General features: G+C 38.2%; 1 protein-coding gene across 1 annotated transcript in view; it reads left to right on the forward strand.

The window, feature by feature from the left end:
- CDH13 (cadherin 13) overlaps positions 1-26,347 on the forward strand; it is a 531,145-nt gene that overhangs the window by 150,304 nt on the left and 354,494 nt on the right. The window contains exon 3 of the mRNA XM_009332307.1: positions 23,352-23,560. Coding sequence (XP_009330582.1) covers positions 23,352-23,560 — 209 coding nt within the window. The remainder of the gene's footprint in view (positions 1-23,351; positions 23,561-26,347) is intronic.

A 26,347-nucleotide genomic window follows, 5' to 3' on the forward strand; every position in this document is an offset into this window, starting at 1 on the left:
TGCAATTGGTAATCAGAGCACGTAACGTGACTCATATTCATGCATTCAGACAGTGGTCACTGGGTTAGAGTCATGGAGAACTAGACAAGAAAGATGTGACTGCCAGTCTTTCTGACCACAGATTCATGGGCACATCACAAACTCTTCACTCAAAATTCATTAAATATTTAATAACCATGGGGAAAAGTTTCAAGTGGAGCCTACATTGTTAATATTTATTATAAAGGAGATATTTGCAGAAATGCTCCATGTTTGGCATCATCTCTATTGAATATTTTTTCTGCAAAATTATATGAGACAACTAATGGCAGAACACAGAGTAACTAGTGTAAGATAGCTTTAAAAATTGTACATCTGAATATTTATGCAGAAGAGGTTTCAAAGTGATCCCAACACAGGAAGATGGAAAAATGTTTCAGAAACTTCTTGTGATTAATGATGTTCATAATTGGTTATGTGGTTTACACATTACTTTAAAACTCTGCTTAATGTTCCACCAATGGGAGTTCAACCTACAATTTCCAATAAACTTTTATAAAAGCGTAGTTCAAAATCATACTCTTAATATTGACAAGGTCTTTTCAAAAGGACTACTCGCCTAAATAAAGTGAGCAGAATCTGACCTGAAAAGCACATATTAATAACGTATTCCTTGAGTGTTCTCCATAGATGCAGATCCTGATGTTATGCAAAGCCTTGCTGCAATCAAATGCACAACGTAGGTGGGATGTATTGTCAAGTTGGGATGGCTGATGACAACTCTGTATTTGTATCAATTTTTCATCTTTAAATCACAAAGCATTTTTAAGCAAACACCAAATGAAATGGAGTTCCTTCATGTGAAGGAAGTATTTATGTATAATTTTAAGCACCTGTTAATGGGAGAAATATGCTTACTGGAGGTAGGACTGCAACTGCTTTGATAGCAGCCACTTGTTTTGAATAAGCAAGCTGCAATAATGAGGGAGAAATCCCAGTTTCACTAATTCACTGGGTTAATCTGAGAGAATTTCACCTCTGATGCCATAATCAGGGCCCCCAGAACTAGTGAGGTGATATTGAAATTCTGGAATGAGATAGCTTCCCTGTAGTCTCTGCATGAAAGGTCAGATGTTAAACCTGGATCTAACATCTTTACAGACGTTCTTGCGAACCTGGGTGTACAGTTCCTGGGATCTTACTTTCACCAGTTCATATAATACTCCCTGTAACATTGCAGAAAGTGTAATACATAATGCCGTAGATCGGGTCGCGTTAAACCAAATGTGATAAACTCTGATTTTGAGTTTCCCCAGTTTTATTACTAATGCCTTTAGTATCACATCAAATACTTAAATGGACACAGCTGAAGTGCCCCTCATTTTTCTGGGGAATCCAACAGTTGTACTATTTAGTGAATAGATTTGTTAATGGCCAGAAGAATGTACGTCTATACCTCAGCATTAGCAAAATAACCATTTGTTTTCTTTACCTAAGATGTCAACCTAAGTTGTATTATGAAGTTAGCTTTTATAATGTTGTCGGTGCTATTATGAATGTCAGATTTAAAGGCTAAGAAACTGCTTTGTTGTGTGACATTCATTTTTGTCACTTTTTCTGCACGCATCAGTGCTTATTCTTCATATTTCACCCTGTGAAATAGACTTGCAGTGCTTTAAGAAGCCATAATACAAACTGAATCTGGTCTTGAAAAAATCTTTGTCCGATAGAAATTTGCACATTTTGTAAAAAAACAAAAAAACCCCAAAACAACAACAAACTAATTTCTTTTAGATCTGGACAAAAATTAAAAGCTGTGAAATAATAATGGAAAAATGTTGACATAGAAACATTACTGTAAACATAGCAAAATATTTAATGGTTCTAATGACAAAACATTTTGTTTGCATATTTACCAGATTCTGAATAACATCAGTATTGGATAAGATTATGAAAGCTATATCTAGGACCCCAAAGAGCTTGTTGAAATTAATTGGAGTGAAGAGGAGATTGAAATGAAGCTGTGCAATCAAAAAAGAGGGAAACAAAACACTCTTTTATTCTGAATTTTCAAAGTAAACATAACATGCATCTGTAAAATGTTTTTAGTTTAATATTGAAAGAAAATAAAATTCTTGGATTTTATTTTAGGTTTCTTTCAATTATATTACAGAGCTTTAGGTAAGGCAGGTAGGGAAGCATTGCCTTATTAGTTTTGCAGAAACATGAATGTTTTCTTTATCATGTTGAGTCCAAATGCAAGATCTAAACGTGTTGATGCAGGAAAATCAATTCATTTAGTGAAAAAAGTATTATTTTCTATTAACTTGCTAGATTCTTTATTTCTGATGGAAATAATTTGTTTTCCTCAATAAGTGTCAGGAGTCATCAGTGTATTTGGAATGGAGTTTATTCTAGGACTAAAATGAACAGCGCTCTCAAATGATAGTTGAGAGATGTGAGAAAAACAAATCATTTTAATGCCATTCAGAACAGGGCCTGACTAATCAGTGTGTTGCTCATGGCTCCTTGCTGTTTGGAGGACAGAACAGTATAATTTAGTGAAAGATTCGCAATACAATGCTTGCAAATTTGGGGAAATGGAATTTGGATTAAGCCAGGATTATTTTTGATCTTATCCCTCTCTGCTTTTTTTTTTTTTTGGGGAGTGAATGCGAGCAGTGCTGATGTACGTGCATAAAGAAAATGGCTTATTTTCTTTGAAGTGTCAATAACATTGTCAGGCATTTATCTAAGTAAACACACAGCAGAATGATTAAGTCAGGGTGAAGCTGAATGCATGAGATAGAAATTAATTTTAGTATTGTTTATAATCTGTACACTACACAAAATACGGAATGCTTAGCACAGGGGAAAAGTACCGAGCTATGTAAAAAATGTCAAAATGAGATACGAGAAATCAGTTACGTAACAAGTTTTGGAAAGAAGCCCTGGTTTGAATCAGTAAAATCATTAGCAAAGACATTTCTTTACGCTGGGATGATGTAGTCTAAGTTTGAAGAATGGCATTTCCGCTGCTTCACAAAGCTCTGAAGAATCTGTACGATGTTGTGGCCAAGGCGGAAATGTCATCTACTGTATGTGTGTCTCACACCTGGCACTGAAAGGCTCTCCATTTTCTCCAGCACCGCTGGGCACTACTGATACATAATTGTGAAAATGAAGAAAGGTGAGAAGGAAGAATATTTCTGTGAAGACTGGTATGTTAGTACTGTTACATATCAATTCAACAGAATATCTTCTAATTACAAGCTAATCAAAACCTTCTGAGACCAGTGCAGAAATCCCTTTGACAGTATGGATCTGAGCTCAAGTCTGTTTATCAGTTCTGTCAGTGGGTACAAAAGAACTTACAGCAGGCAAGAATTAGTATCTTCTTCGTGTGAGGAAGTAAAAGCTGAAATATTCAGGTTAACAGATAAAGCCAAACAAAGAACCATATGTCCCGAATCTCCCCTCCGAAGCAAACAAGTAAACAAAAAATCCAGGCTGTGTTTACGACAGCAAAGAAAAGGTTTCCTAGGAAAGACATGGAGAAGCTAAACTTCAGACTCTACTTAAAAAACCTCTTATAATGTCATCTGGTTAAATGACGCAATAATTTTCTCTTTTATTGAATAACTAGTTAATGTCTTTTTAAACTTCAGCGCATGTTATATGGTTAATATGCAAGTCATGTTTGTACATAGGATGGTTACAGCTATTTTGATACTGCTCATTAATAAAAAGAAAATTTATATATAAAATGCAATATAGGGATCTATTTTTAGTTTTATGTTTACACCATTTATTTAAAAACACACAGCAAAAACAATTTACAAAAATAGAGGAGAAAAATTACTTCTTCAAGGAGGCATCATCCTATATTTATAGTTTGGTAAACATAACATTAATCAGCTAGAAAATGTTCAGCAAAATATAAAACCGTTATGGGCTCTAGTTCAGGGAAAAATACGTAGCAAAATATAGCTAGCTTCTGTACTTCAAAAGGCAGTGCAAAGCTGCAGAACCTGTGGGAAAATCAATTTTCTGCAGCATCAGTGGCTTGCACAAAATTTTGCAGTGCACCATCTAGACTTCTTTTTTTAATTTAACTTATTTCCTTCTGCTCCTCTGTCTAGTATCTGGGCTGCAAAAGCATTCAGGTTGATCCTTCAAGTACTGTTGAAATACTTGTTTGAAAATAAAAAAGAAAGCTTGGTGCTGCTGAAAGAAGTTGAATGAAATGCACATTTCGTCCTCCATTTTGCCTTCATATGTTATGGCTGAAGCTGTCTTTTCACTAAAAATCAGGAGGCAGTGATTTGAGAATCTACACCTACTCCAAATGGTCCCAGTAAGATGGCTCACTGGGTAATTCTCTGAGCGACATACCGTGTTCCTGTGTGTGTTTTTGAAGAGAGATGACTAATTCCCCAGCTCGGTAGCATGTGTGCTGTTCTTTGTACCAAAAGGTAATTATCAGACAGCTGCGATTTGATCAAACCTTCATTGAAGGTAATAGACAGAACCTGCCTACGCACATTTGTTCTGCTGAGAGGAGTGACAAAATGTGTCCCCAATACAGTTTTTATGGGTCCCTGTTCTGCGGCAGGATGATTTTTTAAGAATCATCCCTAGAGAATAAGCATGCTATATTCCCTTCTTTGATGTGCTGCCCAGGGACTTCAAAGAAAAACTTATACAAAATACATCCTCTTAAAAAAAATGCTTTGTTTATAAATCCCAGTTACAATTACTAATGTAACTTTAGGTTGACTTTTTAGATTACATTAGATTTAATTTTAGATTGTATTACTATTGCTTTGACTGTTTTCTGTCTGTACCATTATAAAGGTGCATTTCTTATGTAAACTTCACTCCTGAAATAAGCAATCTGAATATAGTACGTAATCTATCCTTATTTCACATGACGATACTTTCTTATTTGGATCTTTTCAATTGAGTGCCTTCTCCATCACTGCTGGAGCTTACCGTTTTGAGGAAAGAGGAATGTATTACAGTAAGCGGTGTGGCTTTACTGGCTTGCAAACACTGTTCAACCTTGTGAAGCAAGATCAGGCTCCCTAATGTAAAATGCATTACTGCTAACCCTGGGAGATTCAATTATAATCTTTCTCTTCGAAGACACATCTTCTGAAAAAGTGACAGGAAAAAGTAAACTGTTGAAAGTTTGAAAGAATGGTGAATTACTGTTTTGCAACTTGCAATATTTTCTGTAGCTCTGTGTTTTTTCTGCCTGTTCCTCCTTCTGATCTGTGTTTAACCACATGGTAGTCAGGTCATTTAACTGTCGACAATGTGCATGAGATACACCGTGTACAAAACAATATTTCAATAATAAAGGTGCAAATGTAGATTTACAGGTAGCTTTAGAGATTTTTGAGATGAAAATGTGATGATCTTCAGTAATGCTAATACTGAAGTGAAAAACTTTTTACGTTCACCCTTCCACTTGAGTTTGAAGCAGGTGCAGTGAAACACTTGGGAGAAAACCCAGAAACAAAACACAATAAGGGAACTGAAGAACAGGAACCCCTTGGACTCGCCTTACATTGGGGGAACTCTGTTTTTGCTTTGGTACTGAACTGTCTCTGTCCTTAAGTTTCACCACCTCTTTTTTGTCAGAGATTTGTAGGGGCAGTAGTGAGGGCTTCTGCTGTGCACGTGCATGAGCTCCAGGTGCTGGAGAAGAACAGGGACTTCTGGCCGGGGGTGGCCTGGCGGGATGCCAGGATGCTTTACCTAAAGTGATTAACAGCTCTGTACAGCAGAGTACTCCCTCCTGCATGGAGGGAATCAACTGATGACCCAGGGTCTGATCCTGCTGTTCAGAAGGACTGTTACTTGCCATGGACTTTTGGGATGTGATCTTTTGGACTCTTGGGATGTGATCTGTTGTGTTACCCCCTTAAGTGCTGGGTATACAGTTTAAGGACAGCTTGAGCAGCAATCAGCTGGGATTGTTAGCAAGAGCCCTACTGACACAGGCACAGACAGCACCTTTATAAATAGTAGAAAACACAGCGGCAGTTAAAGTCAAAGAACTCTTCTGTCTGTCTTATGTATTTTGGTAATGGCTTTGGCACTGAAAATAACTGAAATAATGCCACTGAAACATCCATTGAAGCAAGATATAGCTGTGTCTACACTAGAGCTTTTGTCAGTATGGAAATGTCAGAAAACATTATATTCAGAGCACAAATTGCAAGTATAGACCTGACAAAGTAAATTTTGAACTGTGTACTCAAGTGTAATGCTTGAAACGTATTCCAAATTGGCAAGTTGCAACCAATCATGGAACAGAACCAGTGCTCCAAAAAACTGACAGAGCCAATGTTGAAATCTGAATAATTGCAACTACATTTTCATAGTAATTTAAATGGAAGAAGCGTTGGCAGAAGTTCATGAATAATTTACATATAAGAATTTAGCAATCTATGGTGAATAGAAAAATAAATGGCAAATCCAATAAATAAATGATTATTCTGAATTATTTGCTCTGCTCTGATGTTTGCTAAGAAGTGTCTTCTTTTGGGCTTTCTTAAAATGCTGCATTTGAACTCCTGCTTCTCAGATAAATGCTTTCTTAAAGGAATAGCAGAAATGTACATATCTGCCATGGAAAAAAAACCCCAACAAACCACAAACAAAACAATACGAATCATAACGTAGGTTGTTTCATGGGGGCTGCATTAAAAAAGACCTTATCTGCCACGCAGCAGCTGCAATTGCAAAATCTGTAGCCTTAATGAGAAATGTTAACTGATATATATAATGATAAATTATACACTGCATCAGTCTTTAATTATGTACAAAGTTTTAAGATTTATGGAGGAGGTAAGGAGGTAAAATCTGAAAAGAGAAATCCCTAATTCCCTTCTGTGCCTTTGGAAATGTGGTGATATTTTAATAAGCAAGAAATTAATTTACACAGCACCAATATTTGTTTCCACATAGAATGGATATTGGGTCTGTGTAAAAAAAGTAATAGAAAAATTGTTTATCTGGTTTGCCTCACACAGTACTTCAAACAAGATAAAGAACACTAAATAGTTTTACTGGTTGGAAGGTGGTGTTTTTTTAATGGGGCACCGATGCCTTTGTATTTTTCATAAATCTATTTAATCTCATTGTTTATTTAAAAATACTGAAATTCTAATTGAGTTACATCAGAAACAGTATTACACATTAGTTTATTGGGGTAACGCCTCATAATGCACCTTATGGACCTGTAAGAACAATTGGTTTTTGGCCCAGAAATTCTTTTGAATTTGAAAATCTGGGGTTTCTTTTCTGTGGGATTTTTTCCCCTTGATTAAATTAAACATAGAAGTCTTCTTAATATTAAGAGATTATTTTGTTTGACCTAGAGTGAAAAATCATGTTTGGAATAACTGGTGGAGGCAGAATTTAAAAAAAAAAAAAAAAAAAAAAATTTGCTTTTACGAAAAGTATAGTGCTAGTGTTATCTTTCTCCGGGAACTCAGCAATAGGAGCACTCATTTTGGATGCAGTTTTTCTGTCGCATAGAATCAAACACTCTCACCATTAATGAAATCTCCATCTGTCCTATGGCCTAGGAATTAAAGAATTCACTCAAATGAACAGTAACACTTTCCTTTTGAATATGTGAATTCCTTTTCTATTTGTCTCTTAACCATAATGCTGTATAACGTTACAGAATCTAATCACCGGTTCTTGATTTTTCCTACTGGTGTTATTTCGTGTTTTACCATTTGCACTAACTGGAGAAGAACTGGGTCTCGGCCCGTTAAAAGGCTGGTCCATGTTCTATACATAATGCCTAGCTGGGAATGGGAATAGAGCTATGGTATTTGAAGCTTCTTTGGTGCATTTAATTCCATTCTTAATAACAATTAAATGCGCTAAGTTGAGTTTCTAAATATTAGTGTCTAGTTACTGTCTGTATTCAACATTCGGATGCTCATGTTGGTACTACTGAATTTTACTTATCCTTTTTAATCCTAACTACTAATTTGAGCATCCCTGTCTAACATTTTCAACACTTTATATATGTGCTTGCCCTTGAGGTGAACTTTCTCAGGTAGTTTCTGTGGCTGTGCCTGATTTCTGTAGGTCGTAGTATGCATTTTGAATAAATGAATTTTCAATACTAGTAGCCAAAACCTATTCCAGTGCAAATAAAAAACTGTCGGCTTCTGTATAAGGAGACAATGAAATAAATTTAACATGCTTCTGCCTACAAAAAGCTTTGCTGTTTCTGAGAGTGACAGTCTTTGTAACACTATTTATTGTCAAATGGTGCTTTCAGGTGATAGTTAACTTTGAGCCTATTTTACAAGCGCCGATCAACTATCCTTGCAGTTCTGGATTTCTTCCCAAGCAAGCATTGATGCTTGTGTCAAAATGCCTGCTGTTCTTCTGGGGTGCGTGCAACTTCACCTAGTGTGCCGATTCAGACCATTATATATGCGTAGTGCCCTACAGACCTATGGCCAATTGGCAGGTCCCTGCAGTGGAGAGAGCCAGCCTGGGTTCTTGCACTGGCTCTGGAACTGACTGGTTGTGTGACATCAACTGAGCAATTTACAGTTACAGAACCTGGAACTCCCAATATGTTAAATCAGGATAAAAGTTGGTTTATTTTCCACAGCTATAAAGGAAGGTATTCTAAATACTTTAAAAGAAAAAGAGAGAGAAATGCAGAGTCTCCTTCTGGAAGAGCAAGTGAATGCAGTAGTAAAATAATGTTTACTCCCCTGGTGTTTTGGAAAGCCGGAGGAGAAATGTAGAATTGGGAAACAACCCTGGAAAGGTAACTAAGTTGAGCAGTATAATTTATTGTCAGTTACTGTATAGGAGCCTTCTATAGAAAGATAGCATCAGCAGAAAAGCTGATGGAAGGCAGCATGTAAACTGTAAATCACTAAGAGAAACACTTCCTTGAAGAGCTGAGCACGTTCATCCTTGGTGCTTGTGCAGTCACGTGTTATCAGGATGTGAGCCATGCGGGGTAGCCTAGAGACTGAGTACGCGAACAGTGTAAAGGCTTGGTCTGCAAAGACAGGCAAAGATGTGGGTGAATGTAGAGAGTTTATATTTTATTCCTTGATTGCTTGTCATGATTGGTCAGGTAACCAAATTTCAGTAAGCCAGGGCTGCTGGACTCTGATTCCTTCTGCAAGGAAGTGTTCTCATACATTGGGATTGGGATATATGTAAGGTAACTGTTTTGTATGTAGGAAATGGATAGCAGGGCCGTGTTGTTTATGCCAGTTGAGGATCCAGCTTCCTCTGTCTGTAATTTAGTCTTCTGTGAAAGCTTCCATGGTGAAGAATATACTCATTCTAGACTTGTCTCTGGCAGAACTTGAAAATGTTAATGGACATCTATCAGAGTTGTAATGCAGTCTGGTTTTGTTTAGCCTTCAGCTTTGGAAGGAAATGTTAATAAAGAGGTTTTCAAAACAAAGGTCTCCGAGGTGATGATTAAGAGTTGCATTCCTAAAATAATATGAGATGAACAACTTTAAAGTATGATGGTAACACTGCACCTATATCACTCTACATTGAAATACAATAGCAGGCATTGCCTATACAATAATATGTCTCATCAGTTTCAAGACAGCGGGAGTTTATAATAATAGAGTATTTATGCAAAACAGCGAGGGGAGAGAGAAGGGGAGGGAGGGAATGAAAGAAAGTTGTCTAGCAGGCTGAATACACAAAGCCTTTGGTACTTGAAAACTAATTTTATTTTTAGTTAATATTCATTGATGCAAGTTCTAGTCTATTGTTAAATGATTCTAGTGAATAATTACATCCATCACTTTGAAATGTTTAAGACAAGTGTGGAGTTGTAAAACCAGTCTTTTGTACTGGAATCATCACCAAAGTTGCATTGTGGAAACCATGTTGACACTACAGTTTGATCGTATTCTCGGAGTCTGCAGGGCTCTCAGCGTGTTCTCAGAATTGCTTCCGTGCGTTGTATTTACATGCATTATGTAACCATTCTCGTTTTCTTGGGAACCGTAAGAAAGTATATGGCATTTCTGTATTCTCATTTCCTTGGAATCTGTCAGCTTTTGAATGTGACCCATCTGTTGATGAGTCAATGGCAACTGTTTATTCCAGAATAAAGCATGTGCTAAAATGCAAACATACAGCCTACAGAAGCACTGAGATAGGTTTAATTAGCTGTAGAGTTCATTTAAACTTCAAACTACCAAGTTAACTCACGAGTCAGTGGAGTTTATAATATATTCCTTGCTAGATGTTTGCTAGACAGGGGAGCTGATGATATTATATTTGTTGCTAGGTGATGAATTCTGATAACCTTTCTGCTCCTAAATCTATAAATGTCCCATATGCGCCCTCTGGTATAAGCACGATTCCTTATTTACGCATCAATTCCTGGATAGAACTACTACGAAGTTGCTAAGCAGCCATGGGTATAAATACATAACATTGTGTCACTTGAAAACTTTTGGCAAATCACATTTACCAAATTAATTCTCAGTTTGTCGTGATTGTAACCATTAGCAAAGTGCAACACAAATGAGGTATATCGGCGTACAGAAGGATGGTGCTTTATTTGTCACAAGAGACTAATGCTTTGGAAGGGGACATGAGCTGGAAAAATGCACAGATTTAGTGCTGGTTTTTTTAATGGGTTTATAACCAGAAGCAAAGTAAAGAATGGCTGATTATTATCTTATCCCTTTAAACTTCATAAGCATTGTAATCATTATAGTTATTCTAATGTGAAAGAAAAGAGACAGTAATTCAAACAGATATGCTAAGGTTTCTGCATTCTGATACTGCAAAGTCAGGTGACAGTGCAGGAAATCTGTATCGCTAGTCATCAGAGCAGTTGCAATTAATGGTACCTGTACCAAGACTGAGGAAAGAGAGGGGAAGATGAGAAGTCATGCTTTTTCATCTATTTGACTTGGAAAAATGAAAGTAAATATTAGATTTTTAAAAATAAATGAAATGAGTGGATATAGATCTGCTACTGAACGACCAGCAGATTTTGTTGTGTTGGCAACTACGATGGTACGCAGAATTCCAGTAGTTTTAGGAATAACTGTAATTTATTAACCTAAGAGAGTACTTGGTTATATATTGATTGCCAAGTCAGTATTGTAATTACTGTGTGGTAGGCCAGCATCTTGTCCGATCTGTCTCCAGTGTGATCACCATCTGAAAATAAATGATACTAACAAGAAATATAAGAAATAATATAAAACTGTATTACTTTAAAGAAATATTGTTCACTAGGGGTATTCTGGTGTCCTTAATCTCCACACTGGAGATGTTCTGTTTTCATTTTTCGTGTAATGCTTTTTTCTACACACCGTCCCCGTTGTGGGTGTTTGTATCTGGGATGTTGGCTCAGATAGCTTTTGTTGACTATGGAGTGTAACATAAGGAAAAATTCTATTCATTGGTCACAGCTTTCTGCTGAAACTGTCAGTTATTGGCCTGATCTATATTCCTGAAGCTGACAAAAAGGCTTGGAATCAAACGCTGCATTGATCTCAGCCTCAGCTTTTGGTTGCATTGATGCAAACTATAAGCTGGTAGCGTCATGTACACAATGCTAAATGAAAGTGGATCTCCACCTTTGGAAACCAGCAAGCAGCCAAATGGCACTACCAGCCGTAGTGTATATTTGAAACAAAGATTGTGTTAAATAATTGACACAACTTTTCATTGTCATTTGCTTCATATGCAATGCTACTTGTTTAAATGTGAGCATGTGTAGCAATGCAAATGTGAACAGCAGTGTCACCTGGCTCATCAAATAATCGCTATTGGGCTGTACATGTTACCTGTTTTGGTTTTTTCATTGTTTCTTAGTTATTAAAAAGAGGCAGAAACTTCAGTAGCCTGATGTTCTTTCCTTGGTTTATCTATGTAAACAAATTTCAGGTTGCTTATAAATGATCCTGACTGACAGAATATACTTTCCCTCAGGTCAGTTCTTTTGTGGAAGATGCCAAAGCCCGTCTTTCTTTAAAGTATAAAAGCCTGTGTTTGATGTGAATAGAAACTGTTCTGGGAATGACTGTGCAGAGCAAGATTACATGGTGCAATTTTAATTACATTGTTCTCAGCAGTGCTACTTGTCTGATCTTAGTGTGAGAGTCAAAATTTAAACCAAGGTTATTTGGTTCTGTAACTGTTAGTCAAGCGCTGATATTGCTTGAAAGAGATGACGATAAGTTGAGCAAGTTTAAAACCTAGCAGAGTTTGGAGAGGTGGCTTTCTTCATTAATCTCAGAAGTTTTGTACTTTAGCGGGCTGCAATTAAGCAGTTGATTTTCCATGGTTTATAGAATGATCTGTGTGTTGGAATTGGCTTGATACTTGAGTAAAACAAAAGCTTAACTACCAACTAATTTTGCAAATTTAAATGCGATTTAGATTTTTGAAGGCATTCTGAGAAGCTTTTAATAACCTCTGTCCAAGGGCTGTATTTCAAAAAAACAGTCTTTAGACTGAGGACTGCAAAGGTGTGTAGGTCTGTTGTTTGTGTGTTTATCGGATATGTCTGAAAAAATCAACTTTCTGACTCTTAAAAAAAGGTTGAGGGAACTCACTTGAGAGAACTTTGTAAAAAGCACTAAGAGAAATTGTTATTTCTCTGTCAGGCTCATTGATGGAGAAGATGAGAAGGCAAAAGATTTCCCCTGGAAACAGGAGGAACTTTGTTTCAGTTTTTCACTGGGAAAGTTGAACAATCCACTGAATAAATGGTTTGAGCAGATTTTCAGGCATGGCATTACTCATTCAGCAGCTGGGAAAATAGGCCAGCAACCTACAGTATCCATTTTGAAAGGAAAATATTACAGAGTGGATTTATTACTCACTCTCATTTCCTTTTATGTATTGTAAATGATGCGTCATTCTCTATTTCTGAAACAAACTCCCACCACTGAGTGTTATTTGGAAATTAGTTGCACATGGCACAAGCTGAAAGCTTTATTCCTGGGGATGCCTTTTAAGAAAACATTATTGTACATCAGGAAAGACTTTTGTAATGATTATGATTCCAGAAGAAGGGCAGCTGTATGTAGATGTCCATGTATTTGGTTTTTTTATCATTTCCTAGCATGTCCTGACCAATAGTTTTGCTTCTTATCAGAGTGTTGAGGTTAGGAAGAAGTCTATTCAACTCTCTGTTGAATTACAGATCAGTTGTAATTTCACACAGAAGGTGAAACCAAGGCCCAAGACTGAGAAGATGGAGGCAATATTGCTTCCACACGGTATCTGTGGGTAATGTGTAAAAAGCACTTTGTATTGATAGCTTATTTAATGAAAAGCTCCTGCACTTTGACTTCTTGTCTCAATGTACTGCTAGAGCAAGAGAGAGATATCAAGCAATATTTTTTCTCCTATCTCTGAAAAAAGCAAGTGTATAAGGGTGCGAGTGGCTGCCATGGATTTGGTGTAGGACAAAAGATATTTTTTTAGAATAGTAATTTCTTCTTCCATCCTCAGATCGCTGAGTTATTTGTACTTCCCTCTGAAGGAGTGGACAAAACATCCATTCCTCCAGTGAGGCCAGATATTTCATTTCTGTCATTTAATAAGCTTTCTTACTAATGGCCCAAACTTCAGGCAAACGTAAATGTGTGCATAATTTAGTGAAACTTCTGTTCATCTAATAGTATATCATAATTTCAATTAAATTAAGACTCGTAGAAAACTGGTCTTAGTTGAGCGTTGACGGAAGCTTGTGCCGTTAAAAAAAAAAGAAAAAAAATTAAAAAGAAGGAAACAAGAAGTTATGACAGATCACATTAAGAAATGACAGATTACTGTAATTATAACAAACCGACCTTGAAGACAAACAGTTTTAATTGTGAACTTGAGGGAAAAAATCCCCATGACCTGTGGGTAAATTGTCTAGTTAACTGAAAACCCTTACTAAATAATTTTGTGGCTTTGGGGACGTTTTAAAAACATACTGGCGTAAATAAGGTACTTTCTGTGCTGGTTGCACTGTAGTTATTTCCTGTGAGTGATTGCTTGTTGTTACTTTTTGACATCTGCTGGCAGCAATTTATTTACATAGTTAAATCTCCTGGGACAGTGTTTCTTCTGCTGAATACAACCTCAACTGATTAGTTTTCAATAAATTACATATATCAAGATATTTGGTTTGGGTAGCACTTAGGGTGACTGCTCAAAGATCAGATGTGTGCTTGTGCAGAAGCCAAGAAAATTCATGGCCAGTAGTGCCTCTTGATGCTTTATTCAGCCAGCATTCAAAGGAAATTATCCATGATATCCCACTGGGACTTCTTGTACAAACTCAGACTTCTGTCTCCTCTTCCTCCACTATAGGACACAATTAATTTTATAACAACAAACTTCTCACAGCAATTTGCAGAGCCACAACATATTGAATACATTTGAATGTCTGATTCCGTCTGCTTGTGTCTTGGACTCAGCCAGTAAAGATTTTGTAAGAATCTAAAGTTAATTTCATCTTATGTTCTCCTGGGATTCATGGCAAAATGTTATGTAAATCTGCTAAAATGGAATAATATCGATCATTTGCATTGCAATGGGAAACCCTTTCACTGAAACTAACAAAGTTAAAAAGAGTCTTTTCTACATATTGCTTCTGGGTTTGGGGTCGTTTGGACTGTTCAGAATCAATGCAGTGTTATTAGTGAAATGTCATATTCCTCCACAGATGTGACAGTTCCTTTGAGACTGTAGCTCCACAAATGTATTACCAGTTTAAGTGTCCTCTGCATTTACAAAGCTACAACAGCTCCATTTAAACTGAATTATGTGTTGTGCTCAGAAGATCAATGACTGTGATATAACACCTAAAGTTTGATTTTTATATTTTTCTTCAGACACACTCACTGACATCATATTTTTGTTGAAATAGTAATTTTTCTCTAGGGCTTAGAGCAGAAGCTATAGTATTACCATGCCTTATAACGCAGCCACTGACCCAGGAGATCAGTCAATAACGTGTCTACATTGTAATGAATAAGTCAAGATAACTTCCAGCTGAGAACAACGTGTTACAACTCCTTCCACTTGATTAGATTTTTGCCCTAAATGAGGCAGCTGGCAGCAAAAGGATGTGTGAAGGTACTGTGTAGTGTGAGCTGGTGAGTTCTGCTGGGGGGAGGAGGGAATCCCTTAAGTTTTGTTTGTAGTGTTTGTATTTTCCTGTAATTTCAAGCAGCCAGAGACTGCTGATGGAGCCCTGTTGGTAGAATAAACTTGCTGAAGAACACGAGATGCCATTGAGGGATCTTTCTTTCTAGGAGGAAGGAAAGAGGAAGCACGGTGGAAGAAGGCAAGAAGAAGCAGCGACATATCTGTGCTGAAAAAGGCAGGAGTCCTTGAGTTTGGTGCTGATGGAGCTGTTTTGCTCACATAGTGCTCTGTGAAAATACTCGCTGGAATCCCAAAGAGCAACCCCGGTGCTGCAGGGCTAATACATTTTGTTTCAGTGCTGGGCTGATACAAGTTGTGATGCTTCTGGTTTTAGGGCAGGGGTGTTCAGCTCTAGCTCAGAGTACCTGATGCCATACTCGCATCTAGCCAAGCAGTGTTGTGATGTGCTAGGAGAAGAGAGGCAGAGAGCTTGGTGAGATGTGAAGAGATGCCCGAGTACAGTGTTGGGTATAGCAGAAGGCGAGGAGAGAGACAGAGCAGAGCATCACTGATGTGGGTCTTCAGTGGGGAGGGAGTCACTCGTTCTGGAATCACACATCATACCCGTTACACAAAGGCAGCTCGTATCACTTATGGCTCAGGTGAACTGCACTACAGAGTTTCAAACTGTTAGCAATTTTTCCAGCCCTGCTATGACTATTGGTGGTAGCCGGGTAATGCAGGAGAGGGACCAGCATGATTCTTCCAGTGAAAATGTTGCAGCTTTTATTGGCTGCAGCTGGTTTTCTGGGTGAAATGCTTTGTCTGTCTTGATCTATTGGAAGCTTGTCTCCTATCTCTGATATATTCTTGCTATGCATTTTGTCAGCACAGAAAAAACCTGTGACTATTAATAGGTACCATTTATACTGTGGAAAGGGTATTCTCTGAAGGGCAGATACGTACACCCTCGTGCCTGCTGGATGAACTGTTGGCCTGATTTTTGCATTTTAACAGGGGTATGCACAAATCTGGTCGTCGCACACAAATTGCGTGGGGATGTGTGCCAGTTTAGGTAATCAGTTTGGTTTTGTAGCCATTAGAAGTGTGTGGAAGGGTAAAGTCTCTTGTTTAGTACTTATTCTTTCAAAGAAGTAAAATATAGATGGGTATTTGTATTAAGTGGTTCTTGTTATAGTTTGAACATTGTACTGTTGCTCATGTTTCCTCAGTTTTTGACTATCTGGATGCTAAATAAATCATCATTATAATTTACTTCAGGGGCACATGAAGAAATTATGTGGATACAAGAGAATCATAAACATGCAGTGGGAGATAACCTACTATTGCTTGTTGGATTTTTAAAAAAAGCATTCTGTAACAATTCTGCTGCAGAGCTAGAATTTAGCATTAAACTGTTTTAAAAAACCTTCAAAAAAGATTTTAATAAAATTAATTTTGTTAATTTTCTTTAATGTTCAATAAGATTTTTTTGTGTAAAGAAAGATGTTATTCATGTTTGTAGCTTTTCTAAGCTATGAATCCATTATTTCTAGAGCACATTTAGATATGAAATACTGATAACCTCATATCTTAAGGAACAACCTGTCTGACTTAACTGTTGACAGTGTCTTGTCTGGACTTCAGTCTGCCCCCCAAAGTGTCATGGGGCAGCATTGTTCTCTTTCTATTCTTTTTCCTTCTGCTGTTCAGGTACTCTTGCAGAAAACCAGCAGAAATAAACACATTGTGGGCTCCCTGCCAGAACCCATGTTCCAGAGATGATTTTGAAGGCATCTCAAAGGAAGGGAGAGAAGCTGTTTCTTCTAATTGACAATATTGTTGGCCTGAAAAGCAGGATTTCTTTTGTTTCTCAGCTGCCTTTGTCATTTGCTGTTGTAACAGTTTCCTCTTTTGTTCTTGGATGGATTTAGGTTGTCCAGATGTGTTGGGTCCAGGTAGATTTCATCCTCTCCACATTGACAGGATAATTCATCTCTTGAAGACTCATAACATTTTGCATTTCTATTAGTTTGTGTTGGGCTGCTGTGTGACACCCTGTACCAGAGTCAGGCATTCAGCAGTGCAACGAACGCTGTCACGTGGTGGCCTGTTACCATCTCCTTCGTTACTTGCCTGCTGTTTTCAGTCAATGCCAATATTTATTGCTAATGACAGCTTCGTTAGGTCATGGTACTTTTGAATTTTTATATACAACAGCAGCACTCAGAAGCATTTCTGTTTGCTTCAACCATCACTTTTCTTTCTTTGTAGTCAGTGAAGCTCAGCTTTGCCAGTTTCTGTCTAACTTCTGTATTTTGCTAATACCGTTGAGCAGGGAGGACTTTTTAGCAGAGCTGAGGGATCTCTGCTGGGCTGGAAAGTTAAATTGCCTTTGTGCAGCTGTAATGTACTTTTCTTGCATGTCTAGACCTCTCATAGGTACAGCTTCTGACTTGTGGTTTCAATATGAACTACAGTTACTTGTTAAAAAGGATAAGAAAAAAATACACAGGAAAATATTTGCTTGATGCTGTAATTCCCACTGATTTGAACAAAGCTAGGTTGTATTTGCAAAAATGATCCTAACCTTCATTGAAGAAGTAAGCAAGTCTGCGTGTGTGTGTTTGGTGTGTATTTTCAATGTGAAATTTCCTCAATGAGGAGCCATTTTGTTGCTATCTAGCATTAGCTAACGTAAAAATATGAATACCTATACATAGAGACATACAGAGTAAGTTTTCGTGTGTTTATAGATAAATATGTATATTTAATTATTCAGAATACCTCTGTAGAGATTTTGTCAGAGAGAAAATTATGGATTTTGTATTTCTGTTCAAAACAAATTAAACTTCTGAGAAATAAACTTGGAAAAAATTACTTTGGAAGAGGAATATATCAGCCTAATATACGCTTTTGAATATAAGAAATCTATTTCAGCTTGTTTTCTTTTTATATAGTTTACAAGAAATCCAACTGCTAACCTTTCAATGTTTTAAAATAGTATTCTTTAAAACATCTGTGGTTCATTATCATAAATATCACAGTTGCGTAGAAACGTCACATATGTGGCGTATCGTAACAGTGAGAATGGGATGCACTGAAATGATGAATCCCAGGAACTTGAGATTTCTTGCCAAGATCTATAGAGGATAATACTTCCAATTGCAGGTTCAGTTTCCCATTGCTACAGTAATGGACTTGAGATCTTGCACAAGAATCCTTTTTCCAACAAGTGCTTTGATGATGATAAGCTCAAAGTCAGCGATTAAACCCTTGGGATGCATGCAGGCATTGCTAATAATGAATATTGCTCGGTGGACAAAAATATCCTGTACAATTCACATGTGAATGAGCTTTCTTACAGAAAGGAGTAAAAGTCTAATATAGGAGGCTGAGAAATGAACAGAGGGCGATGAGTGACATGCATTTTGTTTTTCATTGGGAGATGCTTGGCAGTATTTTCATTTTGCTTGTGTGGAGTTTTGGAGCCTGTCTCATACCATATGGCATATTAAGTGCAATAAAGATGTTCACTTGGCAGCTGGAGCATGACTAGGAACATCAAAAGAGTCATACATGCATCAATAAATGAAGAACTCTGCCTTCATGTAAATAAATATTAGATCATTGTTTTAATTGCCCATTGAGTTCTTGACAATGAGACACAATCACTAGTCATGTCTGGTGTAGCATTACTAAAATTTTAGTTTAGGGCTATAGCTGAACAGTTACTTATTAATTTTTTTGCACTTCTGTAGCAGCTTGAGCACCAAACATGAATCATTTTGATGCAAGTGCTGTACAGATACAGAGCAAACAAGTGGTCTTTGCTCTGAAGAGCTTAGAATCTAGTTAAACTCCTTAAGCTCTAACACAAAGTGAGTGTACAGGAGGACATGAGAGGTTTTAATGTGTGTGGCTACTCTCATCAGGCTGCCATTTGCCCGATCTGTTATAATGTAGCTGGGTAGTATGAATAATGTCAGTTATTCATCTCATGGCTTTCCTCACACCTCATCTCTGTGACAAATGCATGAACATCATCATCATACATCATGAGGATAATACGTCATCATGGTTGCCAAGCAGCAAAGTGTTATATATTGGGAGACCACCTTTTCATTTTAGGTAGACTGCCAGGAGGTTTGGTCTCTTCTCTCCGTGAACCTTGGCAGACTCCTTAGAGCATGCGCTATCCACCTAACTGACATAATTTGGGTAACTACTTTTTTATTTTTTTGGTATCTGGGGATTGTTTAAATACTAATCTGAAAAGACCTTATTGGAAGAACTCTGTAATGTTTTATTCCTGAAAGGACACATCCGTACCTTCTTGAAACCTGGCACTTTTGATCATTTAGACAGCTTCTCAGTGGAACAGTCTGAGCTGTTTTATGTTTTCTTGCATGTGCTTGTTCATCTTATATTCAGAAGTTCAGTCCCATGCCCAAATTTCCTTCAGTCTTAGGAGAGAGTTCGGTGGCGAGGACTCAGCTGGATGAATAAGCTGTGTAGTAAGACACAGTGGTTAGTTCACTGCATTTTTGTAGTTTTTCTTTTCTTGAATGAACCCCACATATATAGGCCTAATGTAGACCTGAAAGGACAGGGAAATTAATTGAATCTAGAACTTTTATGTGTGGAAAAGACTTTAAGGTGCCACCTAGTCCATCCTCTTGGTTTGAAGCAGGATCCAGGTACTAAGAATGGTCTTGAGTGATTTTGGATTAAGCTGGTATTTGATTAACCTTGTGTTAAAACACTGCAGTGGTACGTACTCAGCATGTCCTCAGTACCCACTTTTAATGGTTAGCTGGAAAGATTTCTTCAGTATCCGTCTGAACCTTCCCACACCGATATCCACAAAACCCTGTCTAGTTTCTTGTTATACTGGTTAGTACTTGGAGGACATGAGTAATTAATCACTCTTTATAGTTTTTACATAGAGATTTGTACACGGGCTTTGTGTGCAGAGCAAGTTTTCTTCACCAGAGACTAAGAACTAAAAATCCTATTTGCCCTATATTTAACGGGCTATGCTTTTTTAGAGCATCAGCAATGTGTAGGCTTGTTTAAGAGACAGATGTAGTGCCACAGGTGGGAAATCTGAGTAAGCTGATGAAGCTGAAACTCCTCAGATCTCTCCTGAGTGCCTGGCGGGGCAGGAAAGTGTGGTCAGTGCCAGGGTCAGCTCCTTAGGCTATGTAGCTGCTACTGGAGCCTGGTATAGGCAGCTCAAGTACTGTAAATTTTGGGTATCTTCATTGGCTTTTCCCCAGAAGCCATATGAGTTTAAGGAAGCAAATGTTTCCAGTGAGGGACATCGTGAGAATGACTGGGAATGCAATGCAATCTTGTGCAATGTTCCCAGGTCGTCCCAGTCCAGGAGACGACATCATTCTGATAAAGTTCACATTTGCCCCTAACTACAGACTAGGGATTTTATCTAAGGCTATAGTTCTCTTCAACTGTCTTAACAATTGGCTTCAGTTTCATCTCTGTTGGCCCCTGGTCCGAATAATCTTCAGTGTTCTGTATCCTTATGATCACTTCATCTGCTTCCACCCACTTCTAATTTCTCTCCTACATATCAGTATTTCTCAGAGCCTTTTCATTTTCTTTCCCTCTCCTTGCTATTAACCTTGTCAAATACTCTTGTTTCTGTGGTAGAATTGGGAATTGAAAGCATCAGTGCTTTTGGATGAGATATGGTAAGAAAACAGTTTCCCACTTTCAAACAACTCTGCTTCTGCCCTTGTTGGAAAAAGTTGCAGGGTTTCATAAAGCAAGGTCAATAGATGAGCAAACTATAAAAGGTCTAAAAGTGTCAAATTCATAACTCCAAGGGAATACAGAATATAGTTCGAAGTACTTCTGATTCCATGTGTCGAATCTGCATGTGGTCTTTGAATATCTGCAATGCACACAGATGGCAGCAATGCTGGAATCTCAAGGTTTGTGAATGCTGAGCAGCAAGGTGGGAGAAGTCTACTCCCAGCCAGCTTATCCCCTCTTGACGCACAACACAGCGCGGCCTCTTTTTCAATGTGACCTGTAGTGTCTGGGTGGGTGATGCTATAGCTCTGAACTATGACATTTGTTTTTAAGTGATTACTTTATCATAGTTTTGTTAGGCTTTTCTCTTTTTTTTTACTTTTTACTCCTGACACAATTTCTGAGTGATGCCAAATTTTTCCAGTTATAAGCTATTAATAGACAGTAGATCACTAGCAGTTTTTGACTATGAGAAGCACGTATTTATTCAATGTAACAAGGTACCTTCCTAAGACCCTGTTTCATTGTTTTGTTTGTCGGTTTGTTTTTGTTTTTTTTTTTTAAAGGGAGGAAAAGAGTAAGTTAAAAGAGAATCTACTCATAATTCAGCAAGGCTGCAATCTATACAGTGATTAGTATAGAGAATTTAAACTTCCCACATTTGTGGTGACAGGAAAATGTTGTCTTTTTTGTGGGTTGATAGCTTTAGGAGATTGCAGTGAATCTGTTAAAACGCCTGTCATATCACCAACATAAATTGGGTGGTTTTACGCCAGGGAGGCCTTGCTAACAGAGAGCCTTCCATCAAAATCCTACCGTGAGCACAAGACCCTTTCTGTGAGTGTTCTTGGCCTTGGAGAGCAGCATGGACACCAGCACAGTCTGAGCACTGTGAAATTGTTTTAAACTGCTACTGCTCCCAAATTCTGTGGTTTTCCCCCCTGCTTCTACTGCAGTGTAAGACTTTGCAAGCAGGGGTCTGTGACATGACAGACCAAGATAGGTTTGTCTGGAGGGATTGGAGTATCTGAGGGTAAAGAGCTTTTTGTTTCTTTTTTATTTATAATCCTTCTTGCTTTCAGCAAAATTCAATGGAATGACAAATGAGCTGATGAAATTCTGGTTTGTTATCCCACTGTGAATCCAAGGATAGTTCTCTTGCCCTCAAGTAAAGCAGAGGAAATGAGAGCAGCTTTTAGTTAAAAATATGTAAGCAAGCCTAAAACTTGTGCAGAACCAGATCCTTCCGCTGCTGGGATAATTTTTATGCAAGAGACTGTGGTGGCTATAGAGTTTGGACCGTTCTCAGGAAGAGGATAGTCAGGCACAAATTCACAGGATCACAACTTTGTCCTTTTAAAATCCCACTTGAGGCTCCTAATGGCTTTGTCAATGTACGGGGTGTGCGGGTGCTGGCAGCGGGGGCTGCAGGGTCTCTGTGAGGCCAGGCGGGGCTGCCCCGTGCTGGACAGAGCCGGTTCCAGCCGGTTCCAGCCGGTTCCGCAGCTGCCCCGCCACAGGGCACGGCTGGGCCCGTCAGCGATGCTGGTGGTGCCTCTGTGGAAGCCTGTTTAAGAAAGGGGCAAAACGGTACCTGGGGGTGAGGGGAAAAAGTGTCAGAGAGCAGTGTGAACCCCAGGGGTGGAGGAGGAGGAGGAGGAAGGGCTCCAGGCGCCAGAGCAGGGATTCCCTGCAGCTCCTGGAGGACCCCACACAGGAGCAGGTGGGTATGTCCTGAAGGAAGCTGCAGCCTGTGGAGAGGACTCGGGCAGGAGCAGGGGAGAAGTGTGAGGAGGAAGGAGCCACAGAGAGGATCTTCCATATAAAGTGAAACAGGGTTATTGGCAGTTATTGTTTAATTAAAAGTTCTCATAATCCTTAGCTATACTGATAGTGCAGCTCGTGCGCTATATCACAATCCTGGTAGTTAGTAAGAAATGTTACAGTTTGATTTTTCTGTTATGTAGCGCTTTTGCAGTAGACAAAGCTGAATATTCTGTAAACAACCCATTCCAAGCATAAGGATTTACGGCATATCTCAGACCACTTTGCCAGCAGAAGAGCCTTTAGACATCCCAGGTTTTGATGAGGAGGATAACAAGGTCTCTACTGCTACTGCCCAATTTGTAGAACTAGGTGTGCATTTGATTTGAGTAATCACAGAATGTTCATGTCCAAAGTGTTTAGTTTATCTCCTACCTCCCCAATTACCATGGTCAAAATCTCTTCATCCTTCTGACAGTGCATATTCATAAGATTTGTCTATGAATTATAGTCACACAAATACAAAGCTTCTTTGAAAGTTTTTCCCTTTAGATCAGGAGACATTTCTTCCTGAGATCTGTAGACAAGGCAGTAACATAAAAATGTTTGAAGTCTATGTTCCGAAGTGGATACTTATAATTGTGTTTTTTCTTTTTTCTTTTTTCTCCCCCCTCCCCCAGTGGAATTTGATGACTGCAAGGGGAATAACAAATTGAACTTCGAAGTTTCTAACCCAGACTTTAAGGTGGAACGCGACGGGTCTTTAGTTGCGCTAAAGAATATATCAGAAGCTGGCAGAGCCTTGTTTGTCCACGCGCGGTCTGAGCATGCTGAGGATATGGCAGAAATTTTGATTGTTGGAGCAAATGAAAAACATGGTGCATTAAAGGTAAGATAAATACAAAGAACTAGAAGAAAGTGCCACGGAGATGCTGCTAGATATTTACATGTGCCACCTAGGACTGTAAGCAGTTTTAATCTGTTAGCAGAGAGATCAAAATCAGTCTACAATCCAGATATTGCTGTAAGGTTTTAGCACTTAGTTTAACTTAACATACAAGTTTTCCAGGTTTTGAATGATATATTACATCTTCAGGTGTAAACGCTAAAGATTCATAAAGAATTTATTCAAATGAAAAAGCCCGAGTATCAAAATAGGCTGGTTCTTCTGGTGTACGTTATGCCGGATAACAACAATTTGGCTGTAACTGAAAATGGAAAATCATAGTCTGAACTTGCAATTTAGAATTTACAGTACCTTCACGTTTGCTCCAGGTCTAAGAATGTGGGAATGAATTCTATGCTGTGGAATTTAAATTTTCACATAGGTCTGCTTATCCGATACTGTTATGGGTTAAACTACATAAACATCTTCATGCATATAGCAATAACATATTTACACTTTGTCTGCTTCTATGCACTAGTGATTTTTTTGTTCCGCTCTGTCCACTGAATGCTGTGTCCTTTCTTTTCCACTTCTGAATTTCAGTATAATACTAGTGTCATACTATGAGGAAAAAGTGCTTCACAAATTGATTGAATTGTTTCCTTCACACCCATGAAAGCAACAAAAGGAAATGTTGAGAGCGCCTTCATTTCTGTGTCATGGCGTTTAGGAGAGAGGCAGGCAAGACAGTGGCTTACAAGACAATTAGACCTGGTACCTTTACAGACCTATAATTTCAAGAAAGTATAAAGAAGCCCTGATAAAAATGACTGATCTATTGTCTTATTTTGGTATTTAGACTTTCAGCTGCCAGCATTCTCATTATATTTCCAACAGTAGCTTAGTATAATTTAAGTCTTCCATTAAAAAAAAAAAAAAAAATTAGCTTTAGGGGAAAGGTTGAACAAACTTCTGAAAGTCCGTGGTTGAGGAAAGGTTTTGATCTGCACTTTAAGCAGCAGATGATGTGAATATAGATTGCCAGTGGGAGAGAGTACCAGAATGTGTAACTGCAGAGAGCTGATCAGAACACTTAAATGGAATTTAATTTTATTTAAATACTCTGTTTCTTCACAAAGTTAAATTTTAACAAGGTCATACTTGAGAGAGTCTCTTACATAGTGGAGCTGTGGATTTAGGACCAAGCACTGCCAAATTCAGAGTGGGAAAACTACACTTGCAGGAGCTGGGCACTTGGCTGTCTTGTGTCTCAAACTAGCAAGGCATGTTCCTTCTGGTGCATTCACAAGAACATTCAAACAATTTTGTTTTCACTCCAGGTTTTGAAATCTTAGGAGCAGTTTCAAAATAGGGATTCTCATTCTCCAGTTAGAAGTTAACTGAAACCACAGAGGAATTTGAGACATCTCTGACAGGAGGTCTGGAGTTAAACTTCAGAGGATTGGCTTATGTGTGAAGATCTGACTCTGAGAATCGTATTCTGAAGTTTTATTCTGGTTTTCTTAGAGAAGCAGCCCTTCAATGTCTTTGAGGGGAGATATTCTATGCAAGTTACAATTTGGGGAAATCGTGTCCCATGAGTAGGAATTAACAGATGCGTATTTGCACTGGCTATGACATCTTTGTCAGTGACCTTTTCTCTTTATGTCCTATTCGGGTTCTGGGTAGTCTCCCCTTAAAATGTTCCAGCAATATTAATTAATGCCTAGTGTTGAAATCTATCACCAGACTACATTCAAAAGCCAAGTCGAATTTGGCCCCACTCCTGAACTCTGTTCCAACCAATTTGTGCTGCTTCAGAGACAGAAAACCAGTCTAAATCTGGCATATTCTGCCACTTGCCAGTCTTCCCTCATAGGTGACTCCTCACAGCAATATCACAGCATCATCTCTATCTGCATTCATCACTTCTTTATGGATTTTGATATTCAGCTCATAACTAGAAAATTACCCTTTTAGTATGGTGATCCTTGGTGTCTGCAGTGCCATTGGAAGTTACATGATGCATTAATGTGTTTCTGGGAAATCCATCTAGTGAGGAGTATCCCCTTCTTCAAGGGAATATAAAGGTCTTGGGGGCTGGCTGTCCTACTCTGGACTCAGCCAGCACTCTGTAGCTGTTAAATCAATGTTTTTTACCGACCATTTCACCTATTATTTGCCCATTTTAAATGCAATGCAGACAGTCTTGTCTTTCTGTTTGTCATACTTGAGAAGGATACAAAGATTACAATGTCCTATCTAAAGTGATTTTATGATAAATTTGAACTTAATCCTGTACTTTTACAGCCTGAATGTGTCAGCATGGAAACAGCAGAACTGCTCCATCTGTTTATGTAAGGAGTCTTGGCTAAGAAATGCTCAGATGGAGCCTTAGTAATTCAGTGTTAAGATGAGCACATGCTAGAGCACTGCTTAGCATTCAGTACTTAGAGTACAGCACCTTGTTTAATTAGGCGATAAGTAGTTCTTAAGTATTTCCCCACTGCCAGCAACTGCCGTTTCTTTTCTGAAAGCATGTAACCTACATCTGTGAAATCCCATTGTTAATGTTTCTAATTGCAGATTCCCAACATGTTTGGAAATGACTGACAACAATGATCTCTAATGTGCTGACTGGCAGTCTGAGCCTGGGAAGAGATAGCATAATTCCTAAAACTTTGTGATTGCTACCAACCGTACTTTAGACGAATATTGAAAATGTTTAGAGGTGAAATCTGGAGTGTGCAGAAATGCTTTTGGTATTCTAATGGTGGATGGGTGTGGTTC

This window comes from Pygoscelis adeliae, unplaced genomic scaffold, assembly GCF_000699105.1.
Source record: "Pygoscelis adeliae isolate BGI_AS28 unplaced genomic scaffold, ASM69910v1 Scaffold18, whole genome shotgun sequence".
Classification (NCBI taxonomy): Eukaryota; Metazoa; Chordata; class Aves; order Sphenisciformes; family Spheniscidae; genus Pygoscelis; species Pygoscelis adeliae.